General features: G+C 41.5%; 1 protein-coding gene across 4 annotated transcripts in view; it reads left to right on the top strand.

The window, feature by feature from the left end:
* Positions 1-23,189, top strand: part of st6galnac (ST6 (alpha-N-acetyl-neuraminyl-2,3-beta-galactosyl-1,3)-N-acetylgalactosaminide alpha-2,6-sialyltransferase) — a 94,692-nt gene that overhangs the window by 59,523 nt on the left and 11,980 nt on the right. For all 4 annotated transcript variants that reach the window (XM_068058419.1, XM_068058416.1, XM_068058418.1 and 1 more), the window contains exons 4-8: positions 11,513-11,681; positions 12,387-12,564; positions 13,390-13,528; positions 18,607-18,710; positions 20,482-20,565. In XM_068058419.1, coding sequence (XP_067914520.1) covers positions 11,513-11,681; positions 12,387-12,564; positions 13,390-13,528; positions 18,607-18,710; positions 20,482-20,565 — 674 coding nt within the window. The remainder of the gene's footprint in view (positions 1-11,512; positions 11,682-12,386; positions 12,565-13,389; positions 13,529-18,606; positions 18,711-20,481; positions 20,566-23,189) is intronic.

Genomic DNA, 23,189 nt, shown 5'->3' with positions numbered 1-23,189 from the left:
TAGGAAAGGGTGCGGTGCAGATTCACCAGAATGATAACCAGATTAAATTGAGGACAAGTTACATAACCTTGTATTCCCTTGAATATGGAAGATCAAGGGTGATCTAATTGAATTTTTAAGATGATTAACGGATTCAATAGGGTAGATGAGGGAGAAACTATTTCCTCATGGGGGAAACAAGGGGACGTAACCTTAAAATTAGAGCTAGGCTGTTCAGGGCATTGTTGGGAAACACTGCGTTGCTCAAAGGATCATGGTCGTCTGGAACACTTTCCCTCAAAAAGTTGTTGAGGCTGGGTTAAACTGAGATCGATAGATTTTTGTTAAGCATGGATATTGAGGGATATGGAACCAAAATGGGTAAATGAGTGGAAAGAGAAGCAGAGTTAACATTTCGGGTCAGTGACCCTTCATCGGAACTGACAAATATTAGAAATATTTCTAATATTTGCCAGTTCCGAAGAAGGGTCACTGACCCGAAACGTTAACTCTGCTTCTCTTTCCACAGATGCTGCTAGACCTGCTGAGTGGTTCCAACATTTCTTGTTTTTATTTTAGATTTCCAGCATCCGCAGTATTTTGCTTTTATATTATTATGGGTAAATGAGGTTGAGATGCAGATCAACCATGATCTAACTGAATGAATGGCCTCCTCCTGTTCCAATGTTCCTATTCTTTTGATTGTTCAAAACATTTCAAGAAAAGCTAGAAGGCAAATTTCAAAAGTTTTATTCCATTGAGTGCTCTCAGCAGATGCCACGTATGCAAGGGAAAGGAATTGCTACCAGTTAAGCAGCACCACCCACTGCTCTGAGCTCTTTCACAGTACACAGGTCCCTACCTCCGGTTGCTTGCTATGTCTTGCTGTGTCCTCATCTTTAGGAGATAAAAATTAAATACACAGGAAAAATAAATATATATAATTTTAAAAATGTTTTTCACTGAATAATGTGTACTTCCATCTCCAAAGCACCGGTTTAAAATTCCTTGCTAGCATGTAATAAAGATGGAATTTGACTTAGTCATTCATTTGACCCTGAAATGCTTTGCATGGGACAGCATCCCAGTTGCTATAAAACAGTACATCCTTGAACTCCGAGTTGCAGGCGATCACCATCCTTCATGCTGTAAGAAGCCAATATTTAAAAAGAGAGCCTATTCTTTCCTGATATCGTCCTGAGTTTTGAGGCAGCTCAGGTGTTTACAAACAGCTGTCCATCTTCAGAAACAACTGGCATTAGAATGTAACCTGAGGAGTTAACTTGTGATTGATCTTGATGCACCTATTCTAGCAAGATGACCTGTTGCCTTATAAGGGCAAAATATTGTGTAGTAGAATGCTGCAGTGCTTACTAAATACCATATCCTCCAACTTACTGTCATAGGAAATATGCTGTTCAGAAAGAAACTAACCTCAATCTCCAGTTCTGATTTCTTGCTACCTGTGAGTAATGTCGATGAGTTACTGATGAGATTTAATTTTCGTTTAAGACTGATCATGTTTGTGCTGAGGCAAATTGAGAGAGAGTGGGATTTTCCCCACACTGCACCCACTCAACGAGGCTTTGAACTGATGCTGAAGGCTGAGAGTTAATATTGATCGACATCTTATCCAAAGATATGCTTTTTCTTTTGGTCTTTCAGCTGTAATTGAAGGATGCTGTTGTCTTGAACAGTTACCTGGAAAGCAAATTTAATAGGATTTGCTTTTGCCATTCAAATAAAAGTGTTACCTTTTGGAAGGCTGTGGGAAAAGGAAACGTAAACTCTCATCAAGCAGCGTAAGAAAGTACAGGAGAGATTTTTAATTGTGTTGTATGAACCACATGAGGTTAGTGTCAGAATGTTGATGTGTTTTTACATTTGGTTTAGTTTTAACAGAGACAAAGCTACAACATGGAAAGGATTTGTTTAAATCACATTCTTGGAAAAAGCCTGTTTTTCACTGCCATGTTCTCAGAAGCTCTTGTCAGAACTGATAAGGAAAGCTTTTGAAACGTGAGCTTTTATCATAGCGGGGATGCCAATCATAGGATTGTGGATATCAGAGGATGGGTTTGGGGGGAGGTGCGATAATAAGTTATGGGTGTGAAAAGGGTACGAATGAGGTTTCTGGTCTCTGAAACTATTTGAAACAAATGGGTCATTGCAAAGCATGATGTATGGGTTGCATTCGGTAGGAAAAAAAAATCATAAACCAAAACGGTACACGATGGATGCCATGTTTTACTTAGAGAAGTAAGCAATGATGGGAAAGAAATGCTGGTTTGTGAACAGTCTCGGCAAAGCCATCTTCATAATTTCTTGTTAAATCTGCACTCAGTAAGTTCTGGACCTGAGTTAAAGTGCACTATTCTGCATAGTTGGTTAGGGAGGTTTGATTACTGTTTTATCGGTAATAAATAGTGAATTACAAAACATATTGCTCAGTGAGTGGAGGGATGGGGCAGAACCCATTCTCTCTGTTTGCATCAGCACAAACATGAGAACTTTTTTTTACCTATGGACTGGACTATTCAAAAACAGTCCAGGCTGTTAACTTGACATCAACCCTTCCCCCCACCCCCCCCCCCCCCCCCCCACCCCCAGCCATCATCTGGCTCGCTGGGGTGGTGTAAAATTCTGGCCATTAACAGTGTTTCTCTCTCCACAGATGCTGCCAGACCTGCTGAGTGTTTCCAGCACTTCCTGTTTTTATTTCAGATTTCCAGCATGTGCAGTATTTTTCTTTTATCATCCAAAGCTCTGCTGCCTATGTTCTTACCTGTGGGCTAGTCCCATTCATCCAGCACCCCTGCGCTCGTTGACCTCCATTAGCTCCCGGTCAAGCAATGCTTCATTTTATTTTTTTTAAATTCCCATCATTGTCTTCAAGTCCCTCCATGGCATTGCCCCTCCCTATCTCTGTAATCTCCTCCAGTCCCGCAACCCTCCAAGATATCTGCACTCCTTTTAATTCTGGCTTCTTGAACATCCCCCATATTACTCACTCCACCATTGGTGGCTGTGCCTTCAGCTGCCTGGGTTCTAAGCTCTGGAATGCCCACCCTAAACCTCTCTGCCCTCTACCTCCCTCTCCTTCAAGATGTTCCTTAAAACATACCTCTTTCAACTAGCTTTTGGTCATCTGTCCTAATATCGCCTTATGTTGCTTGATTTCAAATCTTTTTAATGCTCCTAGACATGCCTTGGGAGGTTTTATTACATTAAAGGTGCTATTTAAATACAAGTTGTTGTACTGTCTCCAATATAGAGTAAGTAAGGAATTATCCAACTGTTAGTACCTCTGATGTAAAGTACAGAGAAAGCAAAAGCAATATACTTGAAATTCTGCTATTGGTTTTGTTTGCTTCCCTTTTTACCAGTATTTTCTTTCTAAATTTCTTTCTTTCTTCCTGCTATTACCACTCACTGTGATTTCAAATCTGTTGCACTAATCAATGCAGCGACTGTACTCATCTATTTCCCCTCTAGGGAGACGAGAGAGCAGCATGAGTATCGAGTTGGGAAATCCCTAAATAGGTAATTTTGTGGTTACAACGCAAAGGAAGCTGGGACTGAAACAATCTGAGGAAGACTTCCGGGCGAAGGAAAATTTGGACCAAAAGACAGAATCGGCCTGCTCAAAATAACAGCGGTGCTTTCCCATACACACGAGCAGAAAAATTTACTCTTGCATGAAATTACGCACAAGTTTCGTTGAAATTTAGTCATTTCAGTTGTGTTAAAATAACAGTTGTGTATTTATAAAGCAGTTTTCATGACCACCGGACATCCCAAACTGCTTAAGCCAATGAGTTACTTTTTGAAGCGTAGTCACTATTGTAATATAAAAAGTGCAGCAGACAATTTGTGTACGGAAAGCTCTCTCAAATAGCAATAAGGTAATGGACCAGATAATCATTTTTTTTTAGTGGTGTTGGTTGACCTGATAAATACTGGCCATAACACTGGGGTTTTTTTCAAAATATCACCATCGGGTCTAATGGATCCGCTTGAGAGGGTAGACAGGGCATATGCATAGAATTTCTGGCTGAAGAGTGATGTGGAGCTAGCAATATAAGGGATCCATTGCCATAAACAGATATTGGTTTCAAACTAGCACTGGCCATGTAACTGTATGCTAAAGTTACATGCACTACCTGTGTCAAAGGGTAACCTGTGTTAAATGTTGCACATAAGTCTGCTTGTGGGTAAATTAATGTCACTACAAGCTTTTCTGATGCCCTCAACAAATGTAGCCTTTTATTTTTGTTTTCTCCTTCAGCTTGACACAATCAGGGAGTATGCCAAAATCCTGAAAATATAGCTTCTGTGTTCAGGTAGCATATTAAATTCAAATCCCAACACTGTGCTGCAACCTTGTACTTGCTCAACCAGTCACAGTCTTTATCAGTTTCATCTTTCTAGTTCAGTTTACCACCGTGGCCCCAGTAAGTTCTGCCAGGGTTCAATATGCATCTTATCGAGGTGCACTGCATGTCATGGAGATGGTCTGCAGCATTCTTTATGATAACTCTATGAAGGAATAGTAGCATTTGTTGTAACAAGCCTAACTTGATTGGGATTCCCTTGGATGCAATTGGTAAAAGGTGGTGTTTTGTAACTCTGTAGTGCTCGTCCAGACTGTAATAGGGTCAGCTAGAGAGAGGAAAGGGGTATTGCTTGGAAAGTCTTCTTTGGCCTCCTTGTCTCGGGAGACAATGGGTAAGCGCCTGGAGGTGGTCAGTAGTTTGTGGAGCAGCGCCTGGAGTGGCTATAAAGGCCAATTCTAGAGTGACAGGCTCTGACACCTAATCAAATAATTATCCTCCAGTAGCTAATCAGCCACTTAACCAACAGCAACTTGCATTTATAATGATGCTTAAAATGTAATCTAATTTCTAGCCTATTGGGGGAACTTTAGTGAAGTGCAGACTCAATTATTTTAAACTAGTATAATAGTAACATCATTCAAGGGTAATCTCAACAGTAACTTCAGGGTTAAAGTTCAGAAATCTAACTGCTGAATATGTAGTCTCTTAGCATAATGTCAGATCAGCAAGCTGTAGAAACATCGTATCTGAGCCAAAGCATAATTGGCATCCTTTTTCCCCCCTTCCTCTCTTTTCCCCCATGTTTGTGGGGAATCACATTTGCTGATTTTAATGAGCTGGTGACTGTCACTCCCTGCAGATGTAATCTCCCAACTAAACTGGCAACCCAGAGGTTGAGTGGGAATATGCCACTGTAGTTTATTTGTGAAACTGAATGCAGTGAATCGGGTAATTTTATGAGCTAGCACCAGAAAAGATGTATTGTTGTAAAAACCCAACTCAGTCCAAACCTGCATATAGGCCATTTACAAACTATCGCTCTCAAGAAAACTTAATTGTGGGAGCATCACCGCCACAAGGTCTATAGCTGTTCAAGGAGCAGATTTACCACTCCCATTACCTTGAGGCAATTGGGATAAGCAATAAATCCAGAATTTCCAGCTTTGGTCATGTCTTGAGAACAAATAAAACTAAAATCCCATATTGCATGATTTAGAAATTTGGAAACTTTGCCCACTAATGTCATGGATGAGATTTCTAAGTTTTTTTTTGTTGAACCGAGACTAGACTTGCCTCTTTGGTAAATTTTGTTTTGTTTAACTGTAATTCACATGATTTCTTTTCCATATGTCATATAAAACTTTCAAGTTTCTATCTTAAATCATAAACACTACATAAATGCTTTCAGTAGCTTTTTTGGACTGGACTATGTGGAAATCAGGATGCGTAATATAGTTGTGCTCTATAATTGACTCATTCTGTAGCTGTTCATTTTTTTTTATTGCTAATACTTTCGGTGATGCAAAATCTGAATAGAATTGAACTGAAAACTGTAATCTGTTTGTGTTACTATGTAGAGCATTGGTTTCCTGCTGCAAGCAATTGCTATTGGGTTTTTAAATGTTGGTACAGTGTACTTTGAACATAATTGTTGATGCTAACACTATAATTTATAGGATTTTTGGGGTTTAATTTTAATGGAAAGCAGCAAAGTGCTACAATTTTATCTTGAGCTGGATTTAGCAATATTGGGATTTCAAAAAATACAAAACCTAGTTTAAATATTCCAGCTGCAAATGATTAAAAGCACTCTAGCAACCTAGCGATTGTTCACTAGGTTGATTGGCTGGGATGAAAGAGTTGTTTTATGAGGAAAGGTTGAGCAGGTTGGGCCTATACCCATTGGAGTTTAGAAAAATGAGAGGTGATCTTATTGAAACATAAGATTCTGAGAGGGCTTGACAAGGTAGATGCTGAGAGGATGCTTCCCCTCGTGCGGAATTCTAGAATTAGGGGGCATTGTTTCAGAATAAGGGGTCACCCATTTAAGACTGAGATGAAGAGGAATTGCTTCTGCATGTCATGAATCTTTGGAATTCTCTGCCCCAGAAAGCAGCGGAGGTTGAGTCATTGAATATATTCAAGGCTGAGACACAGATATTTGAGCCATAGGGGAGTCGAGGCTTATGGGGTACAGGCTGGAAAATGGAGTTTGAGGCCAAGATCATACTGAATGGGGCCATATGGCCTACTCCTATTTATGTTCTTATTAAAGACTTTCACTTATATAGCACCTTTTATGAACACCAGATGTCTCAAATGCTTTACAACCAATTAACTACTTTGAAGTGTAGTCACTGTTGTCGTGTAGGAAACATGGCAGCCAATTTTGCACACAGCAAGCTGCTACAACCAGCAGTGTGATGATGATCAGGTAATCGTTGTTTGTGATTGATACAGGAATAAATATTGGCCAGGACACTGGGGAGAAACAACCCCGCTCTTCAAAATAGTGTAATGGGGATCTTTTACATCCACCTGAGGGAGCAGACGGTGCCTCAGTTTAACGTCTCATCTGAAAGACAGCACCTCCAACAGTGCAGCACTCCCCTACAGCATGAGTCAACCTTGGAAATCTTGTTGATCACACTTTGTATTAAATGCCGCAACAGTTGGTGTTTTCACATATAATATAAATGTAATCTTACATGTGTTCTTAAGTGTTGCTTCTGTGATCTCAGAATGGCTGCAGAGGGATGGTCATGAACAGCAGGCGAGAATGACCGAGTGAATCTGGCAAATCCCAAACATTTGAGCAAAATTAAGACACCGCTTCTCTTCTCTGAGGTGCATTCTTTGATACTGGAGCTGGCTGTTCCAAAACCAGCAATCAATTTTTGGAAGGTGGGGTGGAAAGAATGTATCCAGCTCACTGAGGTGTCATGGGCTCTTTGTTGCTTGTATTTTTTTTTAATTCGTTTGTGGGATGTGGCCGTTGCTGGCTAGGCCAGCATTTACTGTTCATCCCCAATTGCCCTTGAACTGAGTGGCTTGCTAGGCCATTTTAAGAGTCAACCACATTGCTGGAGTTGCATTTAGGCCAAACTAGCACATTAATGAACCAGATGGGTTTTTACAACAATTGACAGTGGTTTAATGGTAATCATTAGACTAGCTTTTAATTCCACATTTATTAATTGAATTCAAATTTCACCATTTGCCGTGGTAGAATTTGAACCCATGTCCCCAGAGCATTAACCTGGGCTCTGGATTACTAGTCCAGTGATATTACCACTATGCCACCGCCTCCCCTGTAAGAGTTGGCTGTCAATTTGCTTGTCCATGCGATAGCCCACGCCATGCCATTGGGTAGCTATGCATTTATTATGTATACTTCAATTTGTCAAGTTTGCTTTTGTCCTTCTAGTTGGTAGAGGTCGCGGGTTTAGAAGGTGCTGTCTAAGGAGCTTTGGTGCATTGTTGCAGTGCATCTTGCCAATGGTACACACTGCTGTCACTGTGCGTCCGTGTTGGAGGGAGTGAATGTTTGTGGATGGGGTACCAATCAAGCGAGCTGCTTTGTCCTACATGGTGTCGAGCTTCCTGAGTGTTGTTGGAGCTGCACCCATCCAGGCAAGTGGAGAGTATTCCATCACACTCCTGACTTGTGCCTTGTAGATGGTGGACAGGCTTTGGGGAGTCATGAGATGAGTTACTCGCCACAGGATTCCCAGCCTCTGACCTGCTCTTGCAGCCACGGTATTTATTCCAGTTCGGTTTCTGGTCAATGGTAACCCCTAGGATGTTGATAGTGGGGGATTCAGCGATGGTAATACCATTGAATGTCAAGGGGAGATGGTTAGATTCTCTTGTCGGAAATGGTCTTTGCCCAGTACTTGTGTGGCGCGAATGTCATGTCCGCCCAAGCCTGGATATTGTCCAGGCATTTCTGCACGGGCTGCTTCAGTATCTGAGGAGTTGTGAATGGTGCTGAATATTGTGCAACCATCAGCGAACATCCCCACTTCTGACCTGATGATTGAAGGAATGTCACTGATGAAGCAGCTGAAGATGGTTGTGCCCAGGACACTATCCTGAGGAACTCCTGCAGTAATGTCCTGGAGCTCAGATGATTGACCTCCAACAGCCACAACCATCTTCCTTTGTGCTAGGTATGACTCCAACCAGCGGAGAGTTTTCCCCCTGATTCCCATTGACTCCAGTTTTGCTAGAACTCCTTGACGCCATACTTGATCAAATGCTGCCTTGGTGTCAAGGACAGTCACTCTCACCTCGCCTCACCTCACCTTGACTCTTAACTACCCTCTGAAATGGCCTTGCAGGCCACTCAGTTGTCAAGGGCAATTAGGGATGGGTAACAAAAGCTGGCCTTGCCAGCGACACCCACTTCCCATGAATAGAGAGAATTAGTAGTTTGGTAGTAGTGAAGATGAGTATTGCTGAAAATAGAGACTTGTTGTCGAAGCTTTTCGTCTTGCACTCATCACGACAAACTGCAAGAATATCAATGTAAAGGAAAACAACAACTTTATACCGTATGAGAAAAGATTGCTGATTGGTTGGCAAGTGAACACTGACTGTTAGTGGCATTGCCATGGAGAATGCACCAATTTACAGTAACTGACAGTTAACTGCCAAGCTTGTTTGAAATTTAAACCAGGCAGTTTGGTTCTGATTGGTCAAGGCATTGTCCTGAGGAATGAACCAGCGAATGGCTGTCACTTATATTGTTTAGCTGAAACAGGCGCAATGTGTGTACATGTTCTTTCTGTCTGCAAAGAACAGGGCCCTGTGTTTTAATATATGGGGCTTCCAGTACGTGCAAATGCGCCACATTGCGAGCCCTGCTGACAATCTTAAGTTGATTGTCAACGTAATTCTTAGCATACTGAGGATTATTTAACAAATGTTGTCCAGATGCAGAATCACATCTAATGTTGGACACTGGCTGGTTAGGTACGGCCTGTACCTTGCCCGTTGTGAACAGCGGAAGGGACTTGTTGTTTGATGCGAACTGCCAGTCTTTGGGACGCATGGCCTATATACCAAGCATCACACTGGCATTGAAATTCATATATCACATTACTCATTTGTGTGATTGGCAGGACGTCTTTTTGGCTTGACGGCAGCATCCTGTTAGTGACGTTCACCACATGTGTTGCTGCTGCATAGTAGCAGCGTGAAACAGCTAGCTTTACCTGTTCAAATTTTTGCAATACATTACTCTTCCAGGGTAATTTGAAGTAAACTGGGCACTTTTCAGGGCCGAAAATGAGGCCTTAGGCTCGTTCATAAGATTGCGCGATATACAGCGAGAAATGATCAGATCAGGGTAGCCATTGTCACGCAGGATGTCTTTGATTTGCTCTATTTCAGCATCAAGCTTGCATGGCGAGTAAACCAGCACGTGCTTGCAGAACTCAAAACAGTGTCCAACGTTAGATGTGATTCTTCTGTTAAGTTAGTGCTAATTTTGGATGAGTGTTCAAAGACTAGTTCTATTTTTATTCCATTCTGGTGGTGAAGTTGAGACCATATATTTTTCCATAAGGACTGAGGAATGTCTGAAATTCTGTATTACTTTTTATAACTCGCCTTTGCACTGAAATATTAACTTGTATTAAGTTAACAATTGGTGCTCGAAGAAAGGTGATACGTTTCTGTTCTCATTTGTGTGCCCTCTCTCCTGATGCCTATGATTCTACAAAATTAGTACAAGGAGATTCAACCCTTTGAACCTGTCCCGCCATTCAGCCAGATCGTGGCTGATCCGTACCATAACTCCGTCTACCCATCTTTGTTCCGTAACCCTAAATACCCTTTGCCTAACAAATCTATATCACTCAGTTTTGAAATTTTCAATTGCCCGACCACCTCAGCAGCTTTTTGGGTGAGAGTTCCGGATTTCCACTAACCTTTTGTCTGAACAAGTGCTTCCTGACATCAGAACACAACTATTCTTCTATTTACCCAATTCATTGCCTTAACTTCCACTTTAGCCAGAAATCTCTTTTATAGAATCAGAAATTATAGTACAAAAGACTTATTTACACTGCAGCACTTGTTAGTTCCCCTGTAGGATTGTTCTACTAGAATCCCATTTCCTTACTCTGACCGAATCCTTTAACATACACCACTACAGGAATTTCTCTTATTTTCTCTTGTTAGTTCTGCTTAGAATCTCATGCATTTGCTGCAATTAGGCAGTGAAAGCAAAAAGACTTGCATTTGTATAGCACCTTTTTATGATCTCGGGCTGTCCCATAACACTTTACAACCAGTCAAATACTTTTGAATTGTCATCACTTGTAGGAAACACACCAGTCAATTTGCACACAGCAAGCTCCCACAAATAGTAGCGTGTTGATGTCCAGATAATGTGTTTAATGATGTTGACTGAGGAATAAGTATTGGCCAGGGTGCCAAAGATCACGCCCCTGCTCTTCAAAATAGTGTTATGGGATCTTTTTATGTCCACCTGAAAGAACAGACAGGGCCTTGGTTAAATGTCTCATCTGAAAGACAGCACCTCCAACAGTGCAGCACTTCCTCAGCAATGCCCTGGAGGGTCGGCCTAAATTCTTGGGCTCAAGTCTCTGAAGTGGGACTTGAACCCACAACTTCTGATTCAAAGGCAAGGATGCCTTCAATTCAGCCAGGGGTGAAATCAGCTCATCATTATCCACTACCTGGCATGTCCTTTATAAATTTGGATGTTGTCTACCTTTTATAAATTGCTTATGGCTGGCAATTGTTAGATGAAACCTTTTTGCTTTATTACATCCTGTGTACATGGTTGTGGTTTTGAAATCGCACTGTTAATAAACCTACCTGTCCTGTTCTCTGAGAAGCTGCCCTGCAGTTCCATTTTTATTTTCTTGAAAAGATTAATGAAAGAATCTGTGTTTATATAGCATTTGGCTTTGTGATATCGCCAAATGTTTTTTTTTTAGCCAATCAAGTACAAGGCAGTGTGTGTACTTTTGGATTTTGTTTCTGTTTAAATAATGAGACATGCTTACCTTTTGTAAGTCTTGAAGCAGTACTGAACCTGATTACTGCAAAGGAACTGAATTGACGTATTCTAACATAGAATTACAATGTGTAGAAATTACAGCACAGAGGAAGCATAAATTGCTGCTTTATCTTAATACTAAATTGTCTTTGCTTGTTAGAAATGTCCAGAAAACTTGAGAGCACGAATGTCAAAAATATCTGAGTATGAAGGTGTTTTCTTGGGAACAGTTCCCCTCCTGCAATGGAGCAAACATGCTACAGAACAGGAGTACAAAAGACTGAAAAGATATAATGGAGCTCATGGATGGGGGGTAATCAACTATGAAGGTAAATGTTATCTTTTGTATTAAAATTGTATAATGTCGAACAGTGAAATTGCAAATGTCAACAATACATATTGCCAATTAGCTAATGAGAAAATAGTAATCTGTCACTAACCCACTACTTGATCTATGCCACTTTTGACATGACCTGCATTTTGAAGTTCTCCCAGTGTCCCTCAAAGCAGAGAAAATAATTGATTTACCACAACCACAGATATGAGTGCTTGTTTTGTAATCTACTTTCTAAACTGATGCACAAAATAAATTTTATTTGCTTTCAAAGAGTCTGATAGCAATTCCGTATATAAAGGTTGACCAATATTTCTCACGGATTTAAACAGACGTGATGAGCAGTTGCAAGGTACAGTTACAATCTGAAGTTACAATGTGCAGTTAAATCCTAAAGACATTTTTTCCGGGATAGGGTATTTACTTAATCAACTTTCAGCTGGGGTATTATTATTCGTCAAATGGTAGAGGTTATAATCTGAAAATGCCAGCCAGCGTACATTTATATTGTCACTGCACTTGGTTTTGGGACTTCAATGAAAAGTATTGCAGCAAGGAGATCCTCTTGGTAAGATGTACATTTTTAGTTTAGTGTGTGAATCCCATCTTTGTAAACTACAGGTTTTTTTTTGAAGAGACAATTGTTTTTGTAATACTATACAGCGAATGGTAGTAAATTAACCTCAATCCTATGTTACAGACCTGAAGGATGCCCTGAGCTATCTTAACACCTCTGCAAATGCTTTCATGTTTGATGACTGGGAGAAAAGACCAAATAAAACTTCAGCTTGCATCCGCTGTGCTGTGATTGGAAATGGCGGAATACTGAATGGCTCTCGGAAAGGCGAGGAAATTGATCAGCATGACTATGTATTCAGGTGTGCTTCTATTTACATCTCAGTTGGACAAGTGTCAAATGAGAATTGAATGGCTCTGTGCCAAGATGAAAGGAACGGTCAAAACACTCTCCATTTTATCACTTGACTGTAGGTTGCAAATCCACCCCAGACCAACAGAATGGAAGTTGTCCTCTCTTTGCTGATAAGGGATTAAATGAAATTAATCTGGATGTGGAATACAGTTTCCACAAATTTGACCAAATGTTGACTCAGTTGTCAGCCTCCAAGGCTGATTTTATATGAAGAGTGGAACTGTTATTGTGCAGTTGGAATATAAAATATTGTTTTCAATCTTCAGATTTAGTTGTCCTTACTTATTATCTGCCAACAAACCCAATTTTGACTGCATTTGAAATGAATATTTCTTGTGAATATTACAGTGTATATTTAAGCAGCACTGTTTAAAATCTTTGTCAGGCAACAGCAACTGTTATGAATGTTCAGCTCTAAATGGGCACTGCTATTTTGTACATTGCCATTGCTGACAAGAGACCTTATAACACTATCCCAACTTGTGGTGCTGGGCAGTGGAATAAATATGACTCAGTCACCCCAGTGTGCGTATTTCTATACTAATTTTATGAAGGGCCATGGCCTACATGGTGGGACCTGGCCACATTTGAAGAATGAAAGGGAAGGTCAGAGAAATGCAGAAGTAGCTATTAAGTGATGGAAGATTTTTAAAAGCTTGTAGATTGTAAAAGAAAAGAAGGGGTTAGGGATGCCATGATAATATTTAGGGAATTAAAATGGCATATTTTCTGCTTGTTTAACTTTGTTTTTTTTGCTATTTTTTTTATATAGAGCGAATGGAGCCATTATTAAAGGATTTGAGAAAGATGTAGGAACTAGAACATCATTTTATACATTTTCCACAAATACAATGAAGAATTCTTTATCTGCATATCGCCGTGTGGGATATATTGGTTTACCACAATCTGAGGTAAAGTATTTTCTCACATCGACTACCTGAGGCTGAACCAGACTGTTTGCAACCTCGGTGTCATCTTTGGTCCTGAAGAGAACTTCCAACCACGTTATCCATGCCGGCACTCAGACTGCCTATTTGCACCTCCGGAGCGCTGCCCAACACCACCCCTGCCTCAGCTCTTCTGCTGCAGAAACCCTCGTCCGTGCCTTTGTTACCTCTAGACTTGACTATTCCAACGCACTCCTGGCTGGCCTCTTGTATTCTACCCTCCATGAATTTAAGGTCATTCAGAACTTTGCTGCCCATGTGCTTACTCATGGACAGTCACATTCATCCACTACCCCTGTGCTCACTAGCTCCTGGTCAAGCAACACTTTGACTTTGAAATTCTCGTTCTTATTTTCAAGTCCCTCCATGGCCTTACCCCTTCTTAACTCTGTAATCTCCTCCAGCTCTAGAGCCCTCTGAGATATCTGCACTCCTCCAACTCCAGCTGCTTGAGCATCCCTGATTTTAAAGCTCCACCATTGGTGGCCGCACCTTCAGTTGCCTGGGCTCTATGCTCTGGAATACCCTCCCTAAACCTCTTTGCCACTCTACCTCACTTTCCTCATTTAAAATTCTCCAGAAGACTTAACTCTTTGACCAAGCCTTTGGTCATCTGCCCTAATATTGCCTTAAGAACATTAGAAATAGGAGCAGGAGTAGGCCATTCAGCCCCTCAAACCTCAAGCCACCCCATTCAATAAGATCATGGCTGAATTTGTCCGGGCCACCACTCCCCTTTCGGGCCTGCTCCGCATAACCCTCGACTCCCCGAGATTTCAAAAATCTATCTACCTCCTCCTTAAATATATTTAGTGACCTAACCTCCACAACTCATTGAGGCAGAGAATTCCTGAGAATCACTACCCTCTGAGAGAAGAAATTCCTTTGCCTCTCAGCTTTAAATGTGTGCCCCCTAATTCTGTAACTATAACCCCTCGTTCAAGATTCTCCCACCAGTGGAAATGTATTCTCAACATCTACCCTGTCAAGCCCCCTTAAAATCTTACATGTTTCAATAAGATCTTTCATTCTTCTAAACTCCAATGAATAAAGACCTAACCTGTTTAGCCGCTCTTGATAAGACAATCCCTTCATCCCAGGAATTAGCCTAGTGAACCTTTTCTGAACTGCCTCCAATGCTAGTATATCCTTCCTTAAATACGGGGACCAAAACTGTACGCAGTACTCCAGGTGTGGCCTCACCAGCACCCTATACAGTTGTAACAAGACTTCCCTACTCTAACCCCCTAACAATAAAGGCCAAAATTCCATTTGCCTTCCTAATTACTTGCTGCATCTTCATGCTAACTTTTTGTATTTCTTGTACAAGAACACCCAGATCCCTCTGTACTGCAGTATTTTGTAGTCTTTCTCCAACTAAATAATCTGCCTTTTTATGCTTCCTACCAAAGTGGATTACCTCACACTTTCCCACATTGAACATCTGCCAAGGTTTTGCCCACTCAATTAACCTATCTATAGCCCTTTGCAGGTTCTTTGTGTCCTCATCACAACATGTCTTCCCACCTATTTTTGTATTATCAAATTTGGATACACTACACTCTGTCCCTTCTTCCAAGTCATTAATATAGACTGATTCTTGTGGCACCCCACTAGTTATGGCTTTCCAACCTGAAAGATCCCGACTCTCTGCCTTCTGTGTGTTAGCCAATCCTCAATCCACACCAACACATTACCCCCAATACCCTGAGCTCCTATTCTGTGCAATAACCTTTTATATGGCACCTTATTGAACACCTTCTGAAAATCCAAATATACTACATCTACCAGTTCCCCTTTATCCACTCTGCTTGTTATATCCTCAAAGAACTCTAACAAATTTGTCAAACATGATTTCCCTTTCATAAAACCGTGTTTACTCTGTTTGATTGCACTTTAAAATTGTCTCCAAACTGAGGAACTGGTCTTTAACATGCTAAGAGACATGGATGTAAATGTGCTATTTGATTTTTCACTATGCACACAGTACTGAAGAGACACTGCTTTGAAATTGAGCAGCCGCAAGTGAAATCAGACTTAAATACAGCAGTTCTTTTCCTTCCAGAAAGCACAGGAATGGACTGTTTGTTAAATCAGTTAATTCTCTGTCAATTAACCCCTTCAGTATTTGTTGGAATAAAATTAGTGTTCTAGGGATAAGTATAGACTTGGATTGACCAAAGATTCCACGGTTGGGAGGTTGCAGCAGCCACTCCGGGTTGAATAGTGGAGATGGCTGAATTATTCTCAAAACTTGCTCAATTTATTGGTTGTGAATAGAGAGGTATCTATGCAGAATTTTCGATGAATGAAATGGAAAACGTGTAAAGGCAGTGGAAACGGGATGGGTAACAAAAGTGGAGCAAGCAGAAGGCAAGGGAGACACCAAAAGATGATAAAGCATCTATTCGAGAGAAGAACAAGATTGACTTTGGCCCATTTGATCCGGTTTACTTTTGTAGTCAAATTCTTTTAAGAAATTCTGAAGAGGTCAGAATTGTTGAGATGAAGATTGGAGAAAGAACGATGACAGAATTTGATTAACAAGGAAAATGTTTGAACTGAAAATCAAGAAAGCTACCTAAAATATGAAGACTGGAGTACTGGGAGCTGATAAAATAACAGCAGAGCTGAGAAATCAATGATGGTAAAAAGATAAAGAGAATGTTCATTTATATAGCACCTTTCACAACTACAGGACCTCCCAAAATGCTTTACAGCCAAAGAGAGCCTTTTGAAGTAAAAAATCAAAAATACTGGACATGCTCAGCTGGTCTGGCAGCACATGTGGAGAGAAACAGTTAATGTTGCAGGTTGATGACCTTTCATCAGTTCTGTTTCTCTCTCCACTGATTCTGCCTGAACTGCTGAGTATTTCCAGCATTTTCTGCTTTTTATTTCAGATTTCCAGCATCTGCAGTATTTTGCTCCAGAGACTTTTGAAGAGTAGGCAGCCAATTTTCACACAACATTGTCCCACAAACTACAATGAGATAGCGATCTAATAATTTCTTCTTAGTGATGTTGGTTGATGGATAAGTATTGGGTATGACACCAGCAATAGTTACGATTTGTATTTGCATGGTGCTTTTTAATATAAACATCCCAAAGAATGTTGAAAATAAAGTGTGACTCCGAGCTGCATGAGATATTAAGGCAGATGCTCAAAAGCTTGGTCAAAGAGGTAGGTTTTAATGAGTGAGTGTCTTAAAAGAAATGAGAGGCAGAGAGGTTTAGGGACGGAATTCCAGACAACATGGAAAATGTCCTGTTTTTCTTCCAGTAGTACCACAGCATCTTTTGTATTCATCTGAGATCATAGGCGGAGCCTCAGTTTAATGTCTATCCGAAGGGCGGCACCTCTGACCGTATAGCACTCCCTCAGCATGGCACCAAAGTGTCAGCCCTGATTAGGTGCTGAAGGCTCTGGAGTGGGACCTCAACAATCTGACGCTAAAAGTGCTGCTACGGAGCCGCAGCTGACACCTTGCATGATAGCAAGTGGAACAGCCCATCGAGTTTGGTTGCGAGAAAATAATTCTACAAGCTGGAGGAAAATCCCCATAAAGCTATTGCATTAGGAGAACGATCAGATTATAAGTAATGTTGGGATATCATTACAGCTTGCTACAGGAATGGTATATAACATCATGATGCTGGATAGATGCAGAATGTGTGATGGACAAGGTTGGGTTTAGAAATGTTGGATTATACAGGGGTCGATCTTTGGTCATGCTGCATTATTGCAAAATACAATACAGGTGTTGACTTTATCATTCATTTTTGATTTTTGAGAAGAGCCTTGACAAATCCATTTCTGGCATATTTGCCCTCTGGCAAATGTAACACCATTGTGGAGTTCATCTCAAAAGATGGAAAGAAAGAATTTGCATTTATATAATGCATTTCATGACATTTCACGGCCAATAAACTATCTTTTGTAGTGTAGTCACTGTTGTAATGTAGGAAACATGGCAGCCAATTTTCACACAAAAAAACATTCACAAACAACAATAAAGTAATACCAGATAATCTGTTTTAATGATGGTTGAGGGATAAGTGTTGGCCAGGACACCAGGAGAACTCTAATTCAAAATCATGCCATGGGGTCTTCTACATCTACCTGTTAAAGCAGACAGGGCCTTGGTTTAACATCTCATCTGAAAGATGGCACCTCTGGCAATGCTACATTCCCTCGGTACTGCACCGGAGTGCCATGCTGGATTATGTGCTCTGGTCCTGGAGTCTGACTCAGGTGAGCATGACTGACACTGTAGTACATTAAGGAATGGAATGCTGTGTTAAAGTTGAGGACTGAGTTATAGATTGGGTAGAAGTAATATTACCTAATAGGAATTTTCATTCTCTTTGTATGGACTAGTAGTGACTCTGATAGTATTGTTGAGTAAAACAAACTAGATGAGAACTGTGGACTGTTAGAGATGACGGTAAACATCTGGAGATAATATAGCATTAGTGATTAGAACTGAGGAAGAAATGCAAAGATGAACAGACTAAGAAAGATGGGGAATGCCAGTTGGACCACGTGGGCTTTTTCTCTCTGATCAAACATTACAGTTAGAATGAATGACACCAATATTGTCATTAAGCTCAGGGAGACTCTATAAAACCTAAATCATTCCACCTATGTTGGAAGTACAATATGTTGCAATGGTAATATTGGGGGAAATGAGAATCAGAGTTGGCAAAATAATTCTTGCTAATTTGAAAAATGATAAACTGTTCCAGGAATGTTTAATGTATATGTGTCCTAATATGGAAAGCAAAGATTTAAATAAACACTTTGTTCTGTTGTATAAATAGAATACAGGCCATGGTGCCAATATTTTATTGAAAATAAACCACTCCTGTCACAGCCACTAGAATTCATTTGTGATGTCTGCACTCTGCATCAATGCTTATTTTGTATAAACAAGGAATGCATGCCTGCATAAGTGGTTGGTCACTATAATTTCATATCCTTTTGTAAGTGAACCACCTCTGTTTCATTGTCCATATAACTTTTTTTTTTCTCTTTGAAGGAGACGAGGTACATTTTTCTCCCAGACCACGACCGAGATTACTACCTGGTAAAAGCTGCCATATCAAACACACCCATAGAGAAGGGACGTGACAAATCCAAAACGTAGGTTTCTTTGTGTGCTCTTTTTATAATTTTTACTTGCGTGCTCGTACATTGCTGAGAACTGGTGACTCAAACACTCTGGTCTGATGGTTCGTTATACTGCGATTAGAGGAAGGAACATTGCTTTCTTAGCTAAGGGTGCACACAGATAACGTGGTTAAGTATTTATATAATACGCTGACCCAGAGCAGGTGACTGGGCTATCTTAAATGACATGGATAAATCCAGCGCTTCACATTCTTCATCTTCCTGAGGTGGGGCCAAGCTCCACAGGGTATAGATCCTAAACACCATCTAATCCCTTTTATTGTTTTGTAAACCTCAATCACATCACTGCCAATTCTACAAATCCATGAATAGGAATGCAATGTATGACTTTAAAATGTGCACTGAATGACATCTGAATGCCGTTCTCCAGTTCTCCTCCTATCCACTGACCCTGCTTCATCTGATGCTCAGTCTTGGCTTCCATTGCACAATATCGCAGGAGATCAATTAGTGAATATGTAAATCTGTCACAAACATGAGTCCATTTTGCATCAAATTAATTCCAGAACCTAATTGAGAGGTACTGTGGCTCTCTGTCACAGAGTGCATGGCCTATAAATTGCTGTGCTTGGAAGAGGGGGGGGAAGTAAGAAAAGCCGACCTGCAAGCTTGCTGCTGATTTTGCGTATGGCACACATGTGCATGAGCGCAGATATGAGTTTCTCCTCCTTTCCCAGTTGAACAACCTGCTGCATTCAATGGGCTGTATTTTATCGGGCTCCGTGGTGGGGGGGGCCAGAAAATTGTTCTGGCAGAGGCCGGGAGGGCTGGGCCTGATCCTCCTGGTGGTGGGGAGACTCCGGGGAGGCCTCGCTGCTGCTGGGTGATGGGACCCGGCTTTGCAGAGTGAAATGAGCGCCATGAATACATTTAAATAGACTTGCCTGGGATCTCATGGGCCCGCCGCGATCTTCAGTGCAGCGGCCGGCACTCCTGCACCTTCACTTCCCCATCTGGGGAGAGCAGGCACGACACTGGTTTGTGGAGGGGGTGGTGGGCAGGGTTGCGGGGTAGTTGAGATTTTTAGTGCGGGGGTGGGGGTGCCAGGGGTCAAATAATCATCATGCGTGTATGGGATGGTGGGAAGGGGTAAACTTTAAACTTTGTACATTCTGGTGGGGGGCGGGTAGGTCATATTTCAAAGATAAGTGTTTTTGGTGGGGGGGGGAGGGGGGAAGGGCAAATACTTAATTTTATTGGTATTGGGTGGGAAAGGAGCGACTAGAATTTTTATTGCGATAGTGTCTGGGGGTGGGTATGACGTTAAAAATTTAAGTTCACCGGCAGGGCCGGCTGCCCTTTAAAAATGGCGCCAGAACCTGCACACAGGCAGCTGACGCCATTGCCTGTGTTGGACAGTCCACCCCCTCCACGTGATTGGGGGGGTGGGGGCGTCCCGGGTACTTAAATGAGCTGCCACACGGCCTGCGTGCCATTTTTATTCGCCCGCTGCTGGGAGTGGTGGCGTGCTCTTTAAAATCCAGCCCATTGTCTCTAGTTACACATGAAGAATAACCACTTGCTAAGTTATTGGCGGCATGTCAGTCTTTGTGGAGCCATGATTCAATATCTGCAGCAGTGGGTGGGGGATGGGGTGGTGGGGGATGAGAAATGTGTGTCCTGGGGACATGGGGGAAAGTAAGAGTAATTTCTTTGTAGTAGTGGATGAAGATCTAAAGGTAATGACTATAATATCCTGGGTTTTCTGTTTCTTGTGTCTTAGGCCACCTCTGTTTTTCGGAAAAAATGTTGGATCTATAAAATTCAAGATGTATCACCCAGACTTTATTCGATACGTTCGAAATAGGTAAAAGATTTAAATTTTTCATTGTTAGGAGGGAGAAGGAGTCAAGTGCTTGAGAATGTATTTATGAATAGCTGTTGCATATATACTTACAACAAACATAGTCATAGAGAGATACCGCACTGAAACAGGCCCTTCGGCCCACCGAGTCTGTGCCGACCATCAACCACCCATTTATACTAATCCTACATTAATCCCATATTTCCTACCACATCCTCACCTTCCCTCAATTCTCCTACCACCTACCTACACTAGGGGCAATTTACAATGGCCAATTTACCTATCGACCTGCAAGTCTTTGGCTGTGGGAGGAAACCGGAGCACCCGGAGAAACCCACACAGTCACAGGGAGAACTTGCAAACTCCGCACAGGCAGTACCCAGAACGGAACCCGGGTCACTGGAGCTGTGAGGCTGCGGTGCTAACCACTGCGCCACTGTGCCGCCCATTGAAATTACACAGGATGATTTTTCCACCGAAGATGCACACAATATGTTTGAGTGCGTTAAACCTTCCGGGGGCTCCCTTATTTATCTTCTAAATCGCAATACAATTACTTTGCATTTTAAGCTTAACTAAAAGCCCATTACATCAGCTCCTCCTGCATGACAATTCACGTACTGTCGATCTTCATTCTGACTTCCTATGGTCCCGTGGCATGACACCAAAGGAACTACGCCAGTAAAACAGCGATATTGAGCCTTTAGTTAAGAGTGATGAACCAAATCTAAAGGTCAACGCAAATCTAATCCAGCTGCATTTGACCTTTGAAGTGCTGGCAAAAGATTCGGCCTTTCCATCTTAGGTTATTTCCATAGCTTAAAAATCTTAAGACATTGGAATACATTTTGTGTAAGATCATTTCCCTTACTATTTCGCAAACCCTAACTGAAGAATTTACCATATTGTTGACCAACTTTAACTGTAATAAAAATGCATCACTTTTATGAAATGTTTTAACCTACACCACCATAAGCACTCATCATTTATAGCATTGCTCATGGGGTGCTTCTGTGTTTGCCTGCCTTGGTGACTACACTTAACAGTTAACTAATTCTTGTCTCACTCCAGAGACAGGAGCACAAAGTCTATACCTCAGTGGGTAGCGTACTCTCTTCTGAGTCAGAACTCCAGGCAACTGAGCACATAATCCTAGGCTGCTACTTCAATGCAGCACTGAGGGAGTTGCTCCCCTTTTGGAGGTGCCATCTTTCGGATGAGACGTTAAACCAAGGCCACGTCTGCACTCTCAGGTAGCCACAATTGATCCCATGGAACTATTTTGAAGAAGAGCAGATAAGTTCTCTCCAGCGTCCTGGCCAATAGTTATCCCTCCATCAACATCACAAAAGCAGATGATCTGGTCATTGTCACATTGCTGTTTGTGGGAGCTTACTGTGTGCAAATTGGCTGCTGCATTTCCTACATTACAATAATGACTACACTTCAAAAGTACTTTATTGGCTGTAAAGTACTTTGAGACATCTGGTGGTCATGAAAGGTGCTATATAAATGCACGCGTCTTTCCAGGCAAAGTGTTTTTGAGAAGTGCTGAGGCACCATAAAAGTACAAATCTGTCTTTTAATCTTAGGATCACTTTTTTATTTAATGAACACACTTTTTTTTCTCCAATGCAACAACCCAAATTTGTTGCTTCTCCAAGATGGGTGAATGGCCTCTGCCAAAGCTGTTCTAAGAGTTTCGATTGGCTAACACAATTTCCCTTTGAAATTTTTATCTCTTTTTTTTTTCTGATGCTTATGCATCGCTTCCAATTATTTATCTTCCTCTCCTGAAGCAGTTAACTCTTGCTGGCATGTGTTTTCACAATTACTGGCCAATCTTATTGTACACCACTTTCTTAACTCAATGTCACCAGGCTATTTGAGTACAGTGGTGAAGGGGGAACGTCTTGGATGAGCCTCATTCTGTCTTTACCAGTCATACTGCACATTAGTAGTCACTGGATAAAAGTCAGGTGCAAAACCTTGACTGATTTATTTTCTTTTCCCCCCGTCATTAGCCTTGTGGTACTAAGGACAATTGTAAGACCATATTGGTACCCTGACTGAGATCAGTTAAATCAGCCCAGACTAGAACACAGCTACCATTCCTGTACGCCACTTCTCTCTCCGAGCAAATTACCATTCTTATGTATCTCAGCATCCTCATCATCTGCCTCATCAGTGTAAGAGATCATGCACCCAGATCAAACAAGCTATGACTGGCATTAGAGAGGGTGCAGAAAAGATTCCCAAGAATGGTTACAGGGATGAGAACCTTGAGTTATGTGTTTTGGTTGGAGAAATGGTACAAGGACGAGGGGACACAGATTGAAATTTCTGAGCAAAACATGCAGGGGGAATATGAGGAAGCATTTTTTACACAGCAGGTGGTAATGACTTGGAACTCGCTGCCCACAAGGGTGGTGGAAGCAAAGACAATCAATGATTTCAAGAGGATGTTGGATGGCCACCTGAGAAATAGACTTGTAGGGCTATGGGACTGAACCAGGGAGCGGGACTGACAGAGTAGCTCCGTGGAGAGCCAGCATGGATTCAATGGGCCAAATGGCTTCCTTCTGTGCTGTAAATGACTGTGACTCTAGCAGTTGTAACACATTAAT

Source organism: Heterodontus francisci, chromosome 26, assembly GCF_036365525.1.
Source record: "Heterodontus francisci isolate sHetFra1 chromosome 26, sHetFra1.hap1, whole genome shotgun sequence".
NCBI lineage: Eukaryota > Metazoa > Chordata > Chondrichthyes > Heterodontiformes > Heterodontidae > Heterodontus > Heterodontus francisci.
The sequence above is the reverse complement of the archived record's forward strand: the minus strand, read 5'-3'. Positions and strand labels throughout refer to the sequence as shown.